The sequence below is a fragment of the Barbus barbus genome (genome assembly GCF_936440315.1).
Source record: "Barbus barbus genome assembly, chromosome: 33".
Taxonomy (NCBI): Eukaryota; Metazoa; Chordata; class Actinopteri; order Cypriniformes; family Cyprinidae; genus Barbus; species Barbus barbus.
The window spans coordinates 3,810,217-3,830,473 of record NC_136761.1 but is presented as its reverse complement, the minus strand read 5'-3'; the positions used below and the strand labels follow the sequence as shown (position 1 = coordinate 3,830,473).

Here is a 20,257-nt window from a genome sequence, read left to right as displayed (position 1 = left end):
ATTTCAGAAATTACAGGATGGAATTTTTCTGCCTGCATTATGTGTGTGTAATCTGTGTGTATGTATATATATTATATATATATATATATACACTTATATATGAATTTATATAAGTACTTAATGTTTTTTCACACAGGTTTGGGATGAATTAAAATTCATGTTGACACTAAGTATTTTACATTGAAATCACATGTACATTATGTGTATTAAGAACGTTTTTTGCTTTGGTTTTTGTTTTAGTATTTTTTTCACAGTATATTGTAGGGTCACGGGTCAACCAATTAATCATTGTATTAAAATGACTAATATTTTTCAGTGTGTGTAGGTGTGAATCTGACACACAAACATAAACATGCACTAACTCTTGAAGGCACAGATGGCCAACACAACAGGAAATCGAACTATCTATAGATTATGAACACACTGTCAGACATGCAGTGTACATACACACGCTCCACTGCATCTTCCTCACTGAAGCAGACCCTAAAGGTCGCCCCCTGCTTTTCAATTGCATCTTCACTCCTGTTTTTCATATCATTTCTTCCCCCAGCATCCAAGCATCTCTGCAAAGATGGCAATGCATCCTCTCACATACAATTATGAAATCACTAAAATTAGTTATTACTTTTATGCTACAACTGCACATGGTGAGTGTAATAAAATAAGAAAATGGCAGGCTACAGGCCACAAAATTCTTACTGGTCATTACTTACAAATATGTTGCAGTTGTCCCAAAAGCAATGGGATTATATAGCCAGTTTTTAAAGGCATCATGACATGAGAAATGTTTATTTAACCAAGCTCCATAAATGGCTTGTTTGGGCAAAATACATGAGTCACACTGGCAAATCACACAGGCAAAGTACATTTGCATGTGACTGCCTCTACAGACAGACTTTACATTATATGTGTAATATGTTTGTTCAGAGCATTTGACTGCATATTTTGTTTTGTAAACAAGCCACAGTGTTTGCAAAGAAACTTTTGCTGAAAGATGAAGTGGCCAACTGTTTTGAGTCTGACAGCAGCCACACCACAAACTATGTAAACGCCCTTGGCAAGTGTTAATTTGGAGCCTGCTCATCATAAACTAGGACAAACACTGATACAGGTCAGTGAGCTGTGGCAAATGCTAATCAGCTCTATTGATCCGGATTTGCAGTTATGAAATTACCAATGAAATCTACGAGAGCACATGAGGACAAATATTTATTTTTTTAAACAATCATTTGAAAAATTATATGAATTAATAATTTTGAATAATAAATAATAATTAATAACGATGCATGACAAAAAAATGTCAGCGATAAAGAAAAAAATATCATTTTAAATTGAAAAATTTTCTTAGAAATTAACTTTTTGTTTTTATGTTGGTTTCACAAATACAATTCACAGTGGACATTTTTGGAAAAAATATTAAAAAAAAAGATTACATTTAATGAAACTGTATGGCCCGCTATTTTGCAAATAACATAAATAATTAATTCATATCATTAGAAGTCACACCACATGACATTTTACAACCAGAACTAACCTTGCCTTGGTCAAATGATCTAATATTTTAAGAGACTCATTGACCTTGACACACAGTCATGAGGGTCCTCAGGGATCCTCTCTGTAAGATTTCTTTTTTCAGGAGCAATGATGACAGCAAGCAGGTTTCATACTTCTGGGGACCTGTACTAGCTGAACAACTTGAGATGAGTGGAAATGGACAGAGGACAGTTTTCCCCAGGTCTTAAAGATATCCTTGTGAAAATAATTATGAATCATAGTCAGAAAACCACAACAATTATGATAACGATAACGACAGAGGAACTAGCTTTTTCCAGCTGATAAACGATAAAAACCAGCCAATCAGAATACATCTGTCTTTAAAGTAGCAGATGACCAAACTGCAGTGCATGCTTTTAATAAACAGAGCGTTATGGTCTGAACACAAATAAAGTTATCTTTATAGTTGTTACTTCAGTTACTGAACTTCAGCAACGTTCAGCAGTCTCCTTCCTCACGTCTGAAGGTGTTTCTGTTAACGGATCAGTAAGAGCATTCCTGTTTCTCAGTTTCAGCGCAGGGTTGTGTGGGTGTCAGGGCCCGTATCAAAGGTCTGGGGCTCTAATGGGGTATGACAGAGAAATTGAGAGTGAACTCTGAAAGGGTCGTGGGAGCAATGCCTTATGGGAAAATCTGTCCTTCCTGGCTTTAGTGCGCTCTGGGTAAACATGACCTCTTCTGACAGACCTCAAGCTAGAAAAGCAAGCAAACAAATGAGATAGAAGGATGACAGATAGGGATAAAAGAAACACTCACAAGTAAGCACAATGGCCTCCACGAGAGGTTAAACTCTAGGTTGAATCAGACAGTCACATCCACGCAAACAGTGCACAAGGGCAGAATCCTGAACACAGGCTTCACAGCACAAACCGGCAATATCACATCTCTAAAGAAAATGGCAAGATGATAAATGGCTCTTTGAAGACACAAGAAGTACATACACCATCTCTTCATAAAACGGCAATGTATAGACCGTTCATAGTGGTCAAACAAACGTGAAAAGTATACTGACAAAATTGAAGATTTAGAAGAGACCGAGGAAGAGCAACAGATAGGTTACTGAAATATACTCTTTATTCTTGCTAGTTGTACAAAAAAAAAAATGACTTTAAGAAAAGTTTAAATTTTCTGGCTAAAAAGCGATGCAAGTACAAGAAAAACTGTAAGTACGTTTACCCTATAGTTTTTTTCTAAAATCAGTATTAAAGTTATAAATATAATTGCATATAATAAATACTATATAAATTCAAGTAAGTTTTTGGGGAGTCACACCTCATGACCTTTTGCAACGTTAAAATCATAGAAGATATGCAAGTAATAGTGGGTATGAATCACATAACATTTTTACCTACATAAATCTCTTATGTTCACCAAGGCTGTTCTTTTTCGATCAAAAATATTGTGAAATATTATTACAATTCAAAATAGCTGATTTCTATTTGAATACAGGGCTCCAGACAAAAAAATCGAGTAAGGAGCCATTGGCTCCTATAAAAGAAAAACTTAGGCGCCAAATAATTTTTTTAGGTGCCACAGAATAAAAGTAGTTTATTTTATTATTATCATTTTATTTTTCCCCCCTATTTTAACATTTCAATCGTTTTGTCATGTGTTTATGTCTTATCTTTTCTAGGATTTATCAGCATTTTAATCCATCTTGTAGATGATCAGGTCGACCGGGGGACTAAGGTTCACTTAAAGTGTGAATTAAATGTCTTTTACAACTTGAAATATACAGTCACAAAGAATTGTTCGTTACACAGAATCTGTACCAATATCATGGACCATAAGCATCACTTGGCAACTGAGTGCAGTGCATCCTATAAATGTTGTCACGTCTTTCACACATTCAGTCTGTTTTTCTTCATTAGTAAAATGCAATTTTATAGGAGGAGTTGAATCATGTACAACAGAATAAGTAAAAATATTAATATGCAACAGCGCATGAATATAGCAAAACGCTGCTCTTTATAGTTATTTTTCTAGCTGACTGATGAGTTTATGGACACTGAGTGGTTATTCTGAGGTAAATGTATTACAATGCAATGTTTACAAGCTTTATACATTTCCTCAGTTTGAAACACTGAATGAGCTTTTACATAAAACATTTCAGTAAGTTGTACTATAGGCTTTCTTATTGCCTACCTTTTGATCATGTTCATTTCATACTATAGTAGTAAATCGAAATATATAATGGGTTCACTTGCTGCTTTAACTGAGGTGCTAAAGAGATCGCGCCTGAGCATTAAGTGCGATACTCTCCGCTCGCGCGATCCGGACGCATACACGGACCGTGTGGACGCGGGGTACTGGTGTTTATATTACCGAAAGTGTGCGCTTGTGGTCCGCATTAAAGAGCACCCAAACCGCATCATTTGAATTTCGTAGCATTTTAAAGCTGATACTTTGTTTATTAAAAAGTAAGACAGAACAAAGCTTTTTGCGATTACTGGATGGCAAGTGCGCTTCAAATAACAGGAAGTCCATGCATTAACAGAACACAGCATATAGACTAAGAACTCGATAAGTATCCACAGAGCTGACAGCTTTACCTGTTGAAGTTTGTTCAAGTTGTGCACGAAATAGACACGGCTTTTCTGCACTTGCACTTTGGGGCTGTTTACACCTGGTCACTTCATGCATTTTTTCCTGATCGGATAGCTATCTGATCCTGAAAATACCAGGTGTAAATGCCGTCCGAAACTCATTCGAGACGGATATAAATCCAATCGCTCGAACCACTTCAGGAGGTGGTCTGGGCGAAACCGGACAAGTGTAAATGCATCTGGTTGTTGAAACCACATATGGTAATTTTACTCCTCCCATAATATTAAAATAATAGACGTGTGAGAGCGTTTTATAGGCTATATGGCATGTTATAGTCAGATATGACAGCGCAATGCAACAAGCATCACCGCGGATGAGTAGCGGAGTATTTCTTCAGCAAGCGACGCGCAAACTGAATGAACCTGAAAGTAAGTCGCAGACGCTCAACACACAATCGTCTTCATTAAAAGTAGCGAGACTAGCCTATCTTTCCAGTGCTGATGCCGCGCGCTCTCGTTGCGGTCTCTGATATTGAAATTAGCTGATAATTAATAAAATTATCCATTGCTTTCATTGACGTGAACTCCGTTATATTTGCATATGAAGCGGGAATTGAAGAACGGATTTATATCCGTTTTGCGAAGACACATTTATGTGGCCAAGTGTAAATGGGGAAACGTTTTAACAAATCATATAGATATCCGATCAGAGAAAATGCATGAAGTGACCAGGTGTAAACAGGCCCTTTCAGGTCTCTCTCACTGCGTTCAGCAGACTGTGTGCGGCAGAGACGAGGACTGTTTGAAACTCTTTCCAGTAAAACTTTGATGCGCATCGTCTTATGTAAGTTTAATAGTGAACATAACAAAAGATGTGAGCGCAAAACCATCGGGGAAAAAAGTCCTTTCATGCAAATTATATATAGTCGCCAGTGGCGACCTCAGCAAAAACTTCACTCGCAAATTAATATTTTTGGTCGCAAATGCGACCATTTTAGTCGCAGTTTGGAGCCCTGGAATATGTTTTAAAATGTAATGTATTACTATGATAGCAAACCTGAATTTCCAGCATCATTACTCCATTCTTCAATGTCACATGATTGAGTTTGTGATGCTTTATTTTTGTATATTTTTGTGTAGACTATGATAGATTTTCTCAGGATCCTTTGATGAATTATATTATATATATATATATATATATATATATATATATATATATATATATCTTACTGACCCCAATCTTTTGAATAGTAGTGTATTTTTGACAGACTAATCGATAGAACAAAAAAAAATTCAATAATAATGTCATGTCATTGACATTATTGGTTGCATAAAGTTGCACTTTACTAGTATGCATAATGTAATCAATTAAAGAGAGAGAACGCATGAAGCCACAAATCACACACTGCTCAGAAACACAACTTTTGTCTTGTTCTGTGTCCCAAAGTTTAGTTTGCTGAACTATGACCTGTAAATTTGCAAAGTGCAAACACCAATAGAGGATCTATTTGACCAATCGAGGATTTAAGCATCACAGATCGATTCAAAGAACACACAAACCTAAAGCTGCAACCTAATGCACTTGCATTGCTGTGGGTCTGAAGTAATTTCACACGCTCAAAGTCCAGTGTGAACACGGCTTAACATTGCCGTCTGAATGTGTGCGAGACATCACATGCAATGCCCACATGGTCACTTCTAGTCACATGCTATTCTCCTGATAACTAACTAATGACTGAGAGGAACGCACACACACACACACACACGTTTGTCCAGCCAATCACACTGTAGACTTCTATTGTTTTAAATCACCTCCTATAATTAATATAGAAAGACTCTAACCCAAAAACAAAACCTTTTAAAATGACAGCTTTTTAGATGGGCAGTGATGATGAAATATCCAGCTATTCTGCAGAGTGCAAAGAGTAAATGCCTTCAGTACATCAGTAACAGGCTGCCACATCCCGTCTAAATTCTCTCCATCATTGCTCTCTTCAGGGCATGAAGCGTGTTTGAATATGACAGAGAGGGGGTGATTTTGCACATGCAAAGTACACTGGCATATTGCCCTCTTAATGCTCTGACCCATAACCAGAACAATTAATCTGTGTCCCTGAATGAGCACAAAACCTTTCTTTCTACAATGCATAAGAATTAGCATAGTTCAACAACAACAAAAAAAGAATATTTCGCTATTATTGACCCTCATATAATTTTTTTCAGTGGAAAGCAAAAGGAGAATTTTTAATGAAAAATATCAGCTTTTTTCCATTCAATGTCAGTACAGTATATGACAGCTGTTCAAGTGAAGAAAAATAAATAAAATCACTCTCATGTCATTAATTTTTCAGAACACAAATTATATTTTTAATTTACTATATTTGATGTGCTCAATGTATGTGCACTGGCCTACGTTTAAATAAAACTTAAACATTTGTTCATCATACATTTCATTTTGACTGAACACTAAGAAAAAAAGATTAAAGGGGTCATATGATGCTATTTTAAAGATAATTATTTTGTGCATTTGGTGTAACAGAATATGTTGACATGCATTAATGTTCAAAAAACACTTTATTTTTCAAATACTGTACATTGTAGTTCCTCTATGCCCCGCCTCTCTCAAACATGTCGTTTTCTATAAAGCCCCTCCTTCTGACAAGCGCAGCCTGCTCTGATTGGCCAGCTGTCCCAATGCATTGTGATTGGCCGAACACCACAACCACGCATCGGAAATGTAACGCCCCTTACAATAATCGCGAGCTTCAGCTTTCAAAGTAAATATAAAGACAGTTAATAACGTCCTTAGTTTTACCATCAGTTCAAGCTCAAAAGGGGAAAACATCCATGTGACAGAAACAGTGATGATGCTCGTATGTATTTGCCATAAAATGTATTGCACAAATTCAAACATTTGGGTTGTGCTGTTCTGTTGTAAACAAATCTTAATCAATGATTCCTAATTGCATCTACTTTCGGAAGACCAAATAAATGTGCTTTTGCTTTCGCACAGAAACACACAGCGTTACTGAACACTACTGCGGTTACTGAAACCACGCCAAATATTCCCACATCGTGACGTAGACATGTGGGGGCGTGTTTGAATGAGCCGTTTTAGCCCGGTCTGGATCAGCCTTCTCTAATAGATAGAATAAATCCTTTTGTGGGAGACTTTGAGCTTTGTAACTCTGCAGATCGTATACATGCACAAACAGCTACATAACACACTAAAGACAAGGAAAACAAGAAATTGCAGCATATGACCCCTTTAATTCTAGTGTATCGGTTTGTTTGGACAATTCATATATAGGCTATGTTATTTATTATATATACAATAAACGATTCACCAGCTCTAATCTCTCAATGATCTGATCACTGTGGTTAAAGTTAAAAGTTTTAAGTTTTTTCTGTTGAACACAAAAGAAGATATTGAATAATGTGGGTAATTACACAGTTTCTGGTCCCCACTGACTACCAGTCAACTGTTTGGTTACCAACATTCATCATCATCTGAGCTCAACAGAAGAAAGAAACTCTTACAGGTTTGTAACAACCTGAGGGTGAGTAAATGATAACAGATTACATTTGTTAGTGAGTTACCCCTTCAAACTCTACAGAAGATATGGAATATAGACATAGGGTCACGTTTTTATGCTACTTTTTGGGTGTTTTTTACACTTTCGGATTGAGCCATGCACTCGTTAACCAATACAGTACAATTATTTATAATATACAGTAGCCTATATTGCATATATACTGTATGTTAAAGATAACAAAATTGTGATAATACTCTGCGTGGATAATAACAGGAGACTTCTTGTTTCGCATGGTTACTCCTTCTCAATGTTGCAGGATGGTGGATGTCTTGTAAACGTTCACAAGACAGATTTGCTCCACAGTGAAATAGAAGTAAACGTTGAACACACATGGGGCACACACACCTGCGTTTCTCCATATGGAAATCACAGGTAACACATCAGTCACATTAATTATAAATGATGCCACCTGCTAACCTGCATTCTCAATCCAGTCTCACTCTCTGTCTGTGCGTGTGTGAGTTTGCAAGTGGGTGCTGTCAGGAGGGAGGGTGGCTTGCATAATGTAGCCTTTGGCATAGTGCCACATCATATAATGAGTGAAAGAAAAGGGCTACATGAGCTGCATCAACAGGGCTAAATTAAGAGAGACAAGACTGTCCCTGCCTACGGCACATCCGCTGATACACACACACACACACTGTGCATATGCCTCCACGGCTCATCACACGTCACACTAACACTAACTACAAGCAGTTGGTCTCAACACACTACAATATCTAACTCAATTTTCAACAGAATTTTATGTTTAGCATCTCCATCTACAGTCTACATTGTTATATGGTATTATAGTATCTCATAATACAGTAGTCAATATATTAGCAGTATATGTGCTGCTTTATGATATTATATGCTATGTACATTATGTTATCTAGATATCGCATTGGTATCACTGAAACATCCATACTGATTGAGCACTAGTGCTAGATATATTTGAGTATTTCTATTTAATCCAGAGGTTGATCTAGAGAAAGCTATATATTGACCTGGCCAATTACAATTGGTCAATATTATATTTAGATATTTTCATCATTACCAGCATTGACTTGTTCTAGCCATGCTGGCTTAATCATGTCATGTATCAGTTCCTGTATTTTCTGTGAATAGCGTGTCTTCTTTTAGTGAATTTTGAGTCAAAATTGTGCAGAATAAGTATTCATATACATTACTATTCAAAAGCTTTTCTTGAAAATGAAATTAATACTCATTTAGCAAGGATGCATTAAACTGATCAAAAGTTACAAAAGATTTCTGTTTCAAATAAATACTGTTCTTTTGAACAAATGAATCAATTTCCACACAAATATTAAACAGTTTTCAACATAATAAGAAGAAATGTTTCTTGAGCAGCAAATCAGCATATTAGGATGATTTCTGAAGGATCATGTGACACTGAAGACTGGAGTAAAGCATAAGAGAGTTGACCACTAGTAGTACATAGAGACAACATGTTTCTTTAATATTCCAGAGGCTGCTCTAAATGGTCTTGTCTGTAGTCAGGTAGAACTGCATTCTAAATCTAAACCTTCATTAACATTCATAGCAAATTGATCAGTGCTTTTCAGAATTTGTGGCCTTGGATGAATTAAATATTTAGATGGGCTTCAGTTAGCTGGATTGAGCACTGGCTCTCTTTTCAGACGGGCCTCTATTGAGGGAGGGTTTCAAGTGGTCTAGAGCCACTCCAGCCCTAAATAATTCAAGTCTTTCCAAAGGTGCAAGACTCACACCAGAACACATACATACATATATATATATATATATACACACAGCAAATCTGGATTGAGCACAAGCAATACCCACCATAACAATGGCACAAGTTTACTACTCTAGTTAACAAATGATAAACTCTGACAAGAAAACACATTCCCTGCTAAAATCAAGAGAATCGTTTCTTTATTGGTCACTTATTGTGCTAATCTATTACTGTAAAAGTGTACCAAGCAACTACTTCACGGATAGCAGACCTTTAAACAAACTGCTCTTGCCGTCACATGGCTATTTTGTTTGTTACACCTACTCTGGCAACAGGATAGAGTCTTAAGCCCTTGGGGCCCTGTTTGGGGCCGCCATTGTGACAAAAGTCTCTAAGCAACAGTAAGCAGAGAAAAGACAGCATACATTTAAACAAGTAGTAAACTTTGATGCATAACTGGACCTGTGTTTGTGCTATGGTCTTATAATTTTTCTGAGGAATGACAGTACAGGCAAAATTGAACAAACAAATAAGAGTTAAGGTCCTTGAAATGTTCGCATGCGTTTTTCGGGGGGGGAATTTTTTTTTTTATGATTATTATTGTCAATCGAATCATCTGGAATTCCTATTGATCCTATTGAAAAACTACATTACCCATGATGCAATACATCTTGGTGGTAAAATGACACCAATCAGTCAGTCATGGCTTTTAGTATTATTTCTTAGGGAAAAAAATGACATGCTGTATATTTTAACAAACGCTTCACTAGCTACATATTGATATTTGAGAAAAAGATCTGTATAGTGCAAACAACATGCAAAAAATAAAAAAAATAAAAAAATAGGATTTATAGGCCCGGTTTCACAAATGGTGCTTAGCTTAAGCCAGGACTAGGCCTTAGTTCAATTAAGATATTTAAGCAACTTTTACAAAAAATGTCTTTACATTAGAGGTGTGCATCTTGACACATTTTAAGATATGTCAGAGCAAGATATTTTCAGTTGCGACACCTCAGACATGCATTTTAGTCTGGGACTAGCTTAAGCCTTGTCTGTGAAACCGGGGGATAGTGATTTTAAGGTGCTGACAGTCCAAAACAGTACAGGCAAAATTGAACAAACAAATAAGTTTTTTCAAATAAGAAATTTTCGCATGCGTTTTTCGGGGGGGGGGGGGGGGGGGGGGGGGGGGGTGGGGGGGGGGGGTTGTATTTGTCATCCTTTCCTATCAAAATGCTTGCTATGGATGTGAAAACGCAGAAAACCGAATCTGATCCACTTTTTTTTTTTTTTTTATGATGCAGGAACGTTTCGGAGGCAATGTGTAAATGTGATTGACAACACGAGGTCGAATTTATTTTTTAACGTCCGAAAAATGCGGACTCAGATCTTTAGACCAAAGACCAGGATATCAGAGACTGAAGAGTTGCTTTTTTGACTCTAAACAGATTTCACTCTGGCAAGTACCCCTTCAACACTTAGGAATCTACAAAATGACATATTTTCCAATTTTACTAATCAAATGCCAGGATACCAGGATGCATTTTTAACCCTTTGAAGTGAACAATTACACCAGGGTGATCAGAACATTCAGTGTGTGTCTATTTCTATATATAAACATATTTGAGAGTCAATTTTTTCATAAATAGGAAAAATTAAATAAAACCAATACAGTCACACCTGCAAACAGTGCAACAGCTAGGTTCCAGAATTAAAAATCACATTCATTTTCTCCACTGGAGAATTGATTTTTTTATGATTATTATTGTCAATCGAATCATCTGGAATTCCTATTGATCCTATTGAAAAACTACATTACCCATGATGCAATACATCTTGGTGGTAAAATGACACCAATCAGTCAGTCATGGCTTTTAGTATTATTTCTTAGGGAAAAAAAAAATGACATGCTGTATATTTTAACAAACGCTTCACTAGCTACATATTGATATTTGAGAAAAAGATCTGTATAGTGCAAACAACATGCAAAACAACAACAACAACAAAAAAAAGGATTTATAGGCACGGTTTCACAAATGGTGCTTAGCTTTAGCCAGGACTAGGCCTAAGTTCAATTAAGATATTTAAGCAACTTTTACAAAAATGCCTTTACATTAGAGGTGTGCATCTTGACATATTTTAAGATATTTTCAGTTGCGACACCTCAGACATGCATTTTAGTCTGGGACTAGCTTAAGCCTTGTCTGTGAAACCGGGGGGATAGTGATTTTAGGGTGCTGACAGTCCAAAAGTTAGCCTAACATGCTTCACACAACAAAGTCAAGCATGCAAACAAAACATCTGAGATGCTTACAGGGGATGAAGTCTCTAATGCATCCCCTGTAAAGTCTAATGAAAAAAAAAAAAAAAAAAGCATAAATCACCAACTCAACCTCACTCATCGGCTGGTCGCTATTAGAAAACTAGATGATTAGTCAACCGGACCAATCGCTTAAAAATAAATCATGACTCAGTTGATGTGTTGAAATGCCCCAAACAGACCGATTCGCTGCAGCGGAAAACAGATCCTGGCCATGAACAACGCAAACAGCTTTCATCAAAACACCATCTCTGTCAAGTTCAGCCTTTTTTGGCTGGACTGATGCACATGGATAACAGAGCAGCACCCAGAGGATATTACACAATATTACATAACAAATTAACATGAGTGAAAACTCACGCCAACACACAATCGTGCCGAGACGAGCTTTGACATGCACTTAAGACAAACAGATAAATGAACCACCTTACCAGACAAAACACCTCCTTGAATGGTATTTCCTTTAACTCCAAGCTTTTCCTTTGCCTTCAGTTGATGAAGTCTGCAATCTATGCCTCTCCTGACTCCTGTGAGATATGGCTGGTTGAAATTAGGGCCCTATGAAATCAGTGTTTTCCGTTATGATTTGATAAATATGTAGGTTGTAATGAAGACCTTTGCGTTTCTGGGTATCTGACGACACTTTTCAATTAAATTAGATGGTGAAATGCTGGTGAAGTGACTCTCAGAGCAGAACAAGATGACGTTTATGTGTCCTCATATACAGAGACACACCATCTGTGCTTCAGTACGTGTAGGAGATCAAACTGCGGCCTTCATTCACACAGAAACTTGCACAACACGTAGACTTCATATTTAAATACCAGTCTATTTGCACTATAATTCATTGCCACTTGTCCATATCACAATCAGAGCAATTGAACAGCCCTACTTTTGATTTATCCAACCTAAATTTTGTCACATGGCTCTTTTTTTATGACTGGATACCACTATTCTGTGATCTTCGAAATCATAGGGCCCTATTTAAATACTGAAGCTGGGAGAGACACAAACCAAATTAGACTTGCCTCAGGAAGGGCATGTGGAACTAAACCTCAAAAACCATTCTTGGTTTTTTAAAACAAAATGGGGACATTTAAGGCCTGAAAAGTATTTTATACAAGAGAGCAAATGCAGGTGGAAACATTTGGCCCAGCTGTGACAGTATACTAAAAGGAACGTGTATAGTTACAGTATGATGTTGCTGTTTCTGTAAGCTTGTCAACAGTTGAGGAGTGTGTGCTTAAATTTGACATATGGAACTGACAAAATGTAGCACGTCTTTTCATTTTGTGTTTGATTTGAAGGACATGTTTACTTTTGCAATAACCACTGTATCTCTATATGGTTTCAGTTCAATCGAGTAGAACTAACCAAAAAAAATGGACTAATATAGCAATAAAACTGAAAACTGCATCTCTTAACAGAGTTTGAGACATAATCTGTATTTGTAGAAACACTGGCAGAGAAACTAGAATTTCAGTAGCGACTAAAGCCTTGGACAAACTGGCAAATTACGCAAATTCTTCCAAGACCTACAATGTCTCAAGTTACTCTTCCAGTTTTATCTCAAAAGACTAAATCAATACAAAGTTGTTCAGATTCCTTGCCTCATCTCTGCTGGGAGGATTCTGGGTAACTGGGGAGTATCACTGAGATATCACATCAGCTTAAGCTGGAATGAAAAGCAATGTGATACCTGCTGGGCTTTACTCCTCTAGTCAGCAACCAAGAAAAAGAAAAGAGACCAAACAAGAAGTAAATGGGAAGGATCAAGAGGTTAATCCAGATCTTTATCTCTTTCAGGATGCAGATAATAAGAGCTTTCTCTCCATCTCTCTGGAAGAGCTTTCACCTGGACCGACCGTACAGATCTCTCTCACTAGTAGTCAACTGAACCTCTTCCTAAACACTCCAGGCTTAAAGGGATAGTTCACTGAATAATCAGAACTCTTTTATCATTTACTCTCCTTCATGTACTTCCTCCACTGAAAAAAAAAAAAAAAAAAAAAAAAAAGTGTTTAGCAGAATGTTCACAGTTCACTTTTATAATAACAAATAAATGATGACTTTCATTCCTGGGTCAACTATCTCCTTTTGTGAGGCTTGGAAAATTCTGGTCGAGTTCACAAGATTTCTACTACAAAGGCATGTAATTATAAAGGGTAAATTATGCCTCTCTTGATCTGCCTGTGTCAGAGTGTGTTGAACAGGCATGTCTGGACAGGTACAAGATGTTTGTGTTTTAATTCTTCCAGCTCCGGCAATCCATCACCACAAATAGTCTGTCTGACAAGAAGCTTACAACTCTTCTGTTAACAAAATACATAAAAAATGTACACTTACTCTGTATGCACCAATAATAATAATAATGAAATATTTATTTGTATTTTTTTGGGAGGAGGGGGGGCTAAAATGATTTACTTCATTCCATTTATATTCATCTTGCCCATGAAAATTTCTTAGTTATTCCACCTTGCAAATTAAAATAAGAAATATATATACTTTACAAAGAAAATAAAGTCTATTTTTATAACCATTATGCTTTTTATTTTTTATTTTACTATTGTGATTAAATAATAAAAATAGAAGGGTAAACGTTTAATGAAAATCATTTTGTTATTATAAAATCAGCACTAACTAAATTCAAAACAAATACTACAATAAGTTATTTTTTTATTATGTACATTTTTTTAATTTGCATTTTCATTGCTGTTGAGTAGACCTTAAAGAGTTAATTTGAATTTTAAAATATATGTAACATTTTTAAAACTTTTTCCAAAGGTGAAATATGACTGACAGTTGTTTCACCAGAATTTAAGAGAAGTTCACGTAATGTTGTGTGTCTATTGTAACTGAAAACCTTAGAGGTCACCATTTGTGATGAGCCCATTCAGAAATAATAAGATGGTTTAGGGTAGAAATATGACCAACATGTTATGGACTACATCAGACGCGCACACACACACACACACATATACACACCAGGGTGATGAAGTTTCTTCTAGCGAGACAATAAAGTCCAATTCATTTCAGCTGGAAAAAAAATTGGACAAACTCCGAAGCTTTCAAAACAACCTCAAAATCTCCACAGTACACTGATACAGTCAAAGCATGCTCATTTTCAGATTCATGTCATACAGTACAGCATGTGTGTCAAGCTTTGTGTGACTTTCCACAGAAGTCAATAACAAGAAACAGTCTAAACTTGAATAATATTTGGGAACAGAATAAGATACTTAGCGTCCACAGATGAGATGAGCAAAGGTAGATGTTCATAATGATAAGAGCAGAGGAAGTTACGGACATGTTCAAGTGCTGGAGCAAAAAAAAAAAAAAAAAAAAAAAAAAAAAAGGAGGCAGGGCAAGTTCCAGTGAAGAAAACAAATGAAATGCTTGTTTCATAAACCGCTATAGAACTTTTTGCTGCGTTGCACTTGATAAAGCAATAGCAATTAACCAGAGTACATCTGCTTTGATTTGTGACCAGCTCAACTATTCCTAAAGAGTCAGACGGGAGAGAAAGACAAAAAATGAAAAGATGTGATGGAGAGAGAAACTAATTTTTTTTTCTTTTTTCACACCTGCTCTAATAGAGTCTGCACATTCATGAATTAAAAAAGCTCATTGTGTTGTGTGCACACAGGTGTATCCATGAGGCTTAATTAATGAATATATTTACATTCATTGCTTGATATAATTAGGATTTAAAACTGGGAGCAAGTGGAAAAGGACAACTGAGCAATTTTAGGTAATGAGTTACACAAACATCATACCCATTTCTCATAGTTCACAAATGTCACATATTTTCTGCACGTTAGGGGCTGTCTTCTACAGAACCTTATGAGATATCAATCACCAAAATGCAAGCAGGAAGGATCCTCCACATCCGAGCAAGAGAGCAAATGCCAAGATCTATCTTAGCTTCATCATACCAACTACATTCAAACATGTTCAACATCAGAAGATTGTCACAAGCATGCTCAGAACCTCTCAGGAACCTTCAAGCGCCCCAGGAAGCGATGGCTGCGATCAAAACATTTGCTAGACAAAAATAAACATGTTGACATAGCATCAGATAAGGAGTTTAGGTTCCTTGTTTAGAAAGTGCAGATGTAAAAACAACATCAAACCCCAAAAGAAAGCAGCATCTCAGCAGAAAATGGTTATTTGGGTAGATATGCTTCAAAATGTACCTGTAAACGGAACGTAATGCACTATATATTGTTGCCTTTGTATTTCAGTAAACATCAACAGGCCTCTTTGATAGTTTGAGGAGCAGTTCAAGACAGAAGGTGCACAAACACAGACAAGCCAAGCAGCAGCAGCAGCGTTGCATTGAACAGCTGTTCGGTGATCTGCAGCTTCAGTGCCGCATTTGAATGCATGACAGAATGCAAGAGAAGCATTTGGTTTCCACGCATGATGCGTTCCGCTCAGACAGAGAGAGAACGCGTAAACACGGGCTCTTACCTTTGGAATTGCTGAATGCGGTGTACCAGGATAACGATATAAGCCCACATAACCCGAATAGTGAGACTGTTAGGAAGGTGCCATTTCTGAGCCTCATCTCCGGGTGCGCGCCGGTATCATGTCCGAACCGAACCGAACCGAACCGAACCGTGAGCTCGAGCGCGTCTGGCGTGCGTTAATGACAGCGCGCGCACATGAGGGAGGTGAGAACGCTACAGACACAGACTGTGTACAGGCTGATGCCGTTTATACGGGAGAGGGTGTGTGTGTGTGTGTGTGTGTGTGTGAGAGAGAGAGAGAGAGAGAGAGAGAGAGAGAGAGAGAGAGAGAGAGAGAGAGAGAGAGGGGGGGGGGGGGGGGGTGGAACGCGCGCGCGTGTGTGTTGTTGGACTGGCTCGTGCAGGCGGTGCAGCTGCTCCTCCGCGCGGTCAAAAAAGAAACACGCTCTCTATTTTTGCAACAGTTGCACGCTCTAGTAGACTTGTGTTTTATATAATAACCCAGAAGCATAGGCTACATTGTTTATTGTTTGAGGTCCTGGTGTATCTTTATATCTTCTCGTGCTTTGCTGTAACACCATGTTTAAGGGCGTAGCCTATCCTGTAAAAGATTCTACACAGAAAAGGTAAATAATAAATTCATGTGAACATTATGTACATGGCTATAGCCTACAAATCGTATTTTATCGTTTATATATACATATGTATACACACATACATACACACGTTTACATGAATTTATAGTGTGAAACAAATTCATTAACCTCTTATTATTATTACATACCTTTTCTGTGTAGAATATTTTAGCATAACACTACAATAATATGCCTATTTAAAATGCCTACAGCTCAAAAAGCAAAACTGTTAAAATAATAAAATTTGTATAAGATCATAAGCTTTTAACTGCCCTTCACACTGACCCCATTCAAGTGCCTCAACTTTACATGTTTACTTATATTTCCTCATTTCCATTTTAAATATCTTTTCAAAGTAAATATAAAATGTATTTTATTTGTAAATTTTGTTTAGAATACACAAACACACACACACATATTATCCCAAATAAAATGTACAAATAAAATACGTTGCATTCATCAAGATGTTAAAAAAAATGTAAGAATGGAAATATATTTTACATTATATTTGAAGGTTTAAATTAAATATATTTTAAAACGAAATCTATTTATCATATAGGCTATTACACATATATTTTAGTATTTGGGTGATCAAAGCATCTTAATGAATTGAATTAACGTTTAATGGTTACAGCCTAAATCCTGTTAATGAATAACAGCACTAACCATCACTACTACAATAACTAGTTGGACACTACTATAGCTTGAAGTCATATAACACCATTATATTGTTGGCTCCTTGAAGAATTGCTTTTGTTCCTCTTTTGTAAGTCATATGGGAAAGCATCTGCTAAATGCATACATAAACATGCTACAAGGGGGCGTAATGCATTACAAGTAACGCTAGTTACGTAATCAGATTACTTTTTTTTACAAGTAACTAGTAAAGTAACACATTACTTTTAAATGTATAACAAGATATCTGAGTTACTTTTTCAAATAAGAAATGCAAGATACTTTGTTTTCCCATGTACAGTGTCCTCCACTAATATTGGCACCATTGGTAAATATGAGCAAAGGCAGCTGTGAAAATAAATCTGCTTTGATTATCCTTTTAATCTTTCATTTAAAAAATTCACCAAATTCTACCCCATCATTGAAGTAAAACAATTGAAAGTGGGGGGAAATCTCATTGTGAAATAAATGCATTCTCTCGTTCATGTTGGCCACAATTATTGGCACCCAATTAATGCAACATCATTTTCCCAAGATAACAGCTCTGAGTTTTCTCCTGTAATGCCTGAAGAGTTTGGAGAACACCTGATAAGAGATCACAGACCATTCCTTCATACAGAATCTCTTCTCTTCTCTTCTCTTCTCTTCTCTTCTCTTCTCTTCTCTTCTCTTCTCTTCTCTTCTCTTCTCTTCTCTTCTCTTCTCTTCTCTTCTCATTTTCTATAGGGTTCAGGTCGAAGGACTGGGACAGCCATGGTAGAAGCTTCATTTTGTGCTCAGTGACCCATTTTTGTGTTTATTCTGATATTTGTTTTGGATTATTGTCCTGATGGAAGATCCAACCACGGCCCATTATAAGATTCTGACAGAGGCAGTCAGGTTTAGATTTTTTATCTGTTGCTATTTGATAGAATATATAATGCCATGCATCTGAACAAGATGTCCAGGACCTCCGGCAGAAAAACAGGCCCACAACATTAAAGATCCAGCAGTATATTTAACCGTGGCCATGGGGTACAGTGTAAAAAATCAAAAGTTGAGAAAATTTAAAAGTTTAAGGCAACCAGCTTCAGGAGATTTTTGATTTTTTGCAACTTTTGGTTGTATAAACTGAATACAAGTTGAGAAAACTCAAAAATCTCCTGAAGCTTGTCTTAAACATTTATATATATATATATATATATATATATATATATATATATGTGTACAGGTGCATCTAAAAAAATTTGAATATCGTTAAAACGTTTTTTTTTTTTTTTTTTTTTACATTTCTAGATGATTCAAGATTCATTACATGTAAAGTAAAACATTTCAAGAGTGTTTTTGTTTTAATTTTGGTGATTAGCGCTTACAGCTCATGAAAGTCAAAAATCCAGTATCTCAAAATATTAGAGTATTTACATCTGAGTTTCATTAAATGACCATCGCTACAGTGTAAATTCAGTGCATCTCTTGTTCTTTGAAACCACAATAGTGGGAAAGACTGCTGACTTGGGAATGGTCCAGAAGACGAACATTGACGCCCTCCACAAAGAGGGTAAGTCACAGAGGGTCATTACTGAAAGGTGTGGCTGTTTACAGAGTGCTGTATCAAAGCATATTAAATGCAAAGTTGACAGGAAGGAAGAAATTGGGTAGGAAAAGGTGCACAAGCAACAGGGATGACCGCAAGCTTGAGAATACTGTCAAGCAAAGCTGATTCAAATACTTGGGAGAGCTTCACAAGGAACTGAAGCTGGAGTCAGTGCATCAAGAGTCACCACGCTCAGACGTCTTCAGGAAAAGGGCTACCAAGCCACTTCTGAACCAGAGACAACGTCAGAAGCGTCTTACCTGGGCTGTGGAGAAAAAGAACTGGACTGTTGCTCAGAGGTCTAAAGTCCTCTTTTCAGATAAAAGTACATTTTGCATTTCATTTGGAAATCAAGGTCTGGAGTCTGGAGGATGACTGGAGAGGCACAGAATCCAAGCTGCTTGAAGTCCAGTGTGAAGTTTCTGAAGTCAGTGATGATTTGGGGTGCCGTGACGTCTGCTGGTGTTGGTCCATTGTGTTTTAAAACTCGCTGAGTAATTTAAGTTCCTTTAGGGTCTTTAAAAAAAATGCACCAAAACGCGATTGCATGTTTGTCGACTCCAGAAGGTTTATCAAGTCCAAAGTCAATGCAGCCATCTACCAGGAGATTTTAGAGCACTTTATGCTTCTATATGCTGACAAGCTTTATGGAGATGCTGATTTCCTTTTCCAGAAGACTTAAGCACCTGCCCACACTGCCAAAACCACTTCCAAGTGCTTAGCTGACCATGATATTACTGTGTTTGATTGGCCAGCCAACATGCCTGACCTGAACCCCATATGAAATCTGTGGTATATTTTCAAGAGAAAGATGAGAAACAGTCGATCCAACAATCCAGACGAGCTGAAGGCTCAATAGTGCCTCAGCAGAGCCACAGGCTGATCGCTTCCATGCCATTCCTCACTGATGCTGGAGTTTGTGCTAAAGAAGCCCCAACCAAGTATTGAGTGCAGAAATCAACATACTTTAAAGAACTTGAACTTTTCTGTTTTGCAAATCCTTTTTTTGATTGATCTTAGGAAATATTCTAATATTTTGATATATTTAAATAAGTTACAAAAAAAATAACTTTTTAACGATATTCTAATTTTTTGAGACACACCTGTATATATATATATGTGTATATGCACACACACACACACACACACACACACACATACATATTATCCTAAATAAAATGTACATATAA

General features: G+C 36.8%; 1 protein-coding gene across 1 annotated transcript in view; it reads right to left on the bottom strand.

The window, feature by feature from the left end:
* LOC306853640 (alpha-1,3-mannosyl-glycoprotein 4-beta-N-acetylglucosaminyltransferase B) overlaps nucleotides 1-16,429 on the bottom strand; it is a 128,632-nt gene extending 112,203 nt beyond the window's left edge. Inside the window, exon 1 of the mRNA XM_079391195.1 lies at nucleotides 16,186-16,429. Within this exon, the coding sequence (XP_079247321.1) occupies nucleotides 16,186-16,282 (97 nt within the window). The 5' untranslated portion in view covers nucleotides 16,283-16,429. The remainder of the gene's footprint in view (nucleotides 1-16,185) is intronic.
* Nucleotides 16,430-20,257: the final 3,828 nt, after the last annotated feature.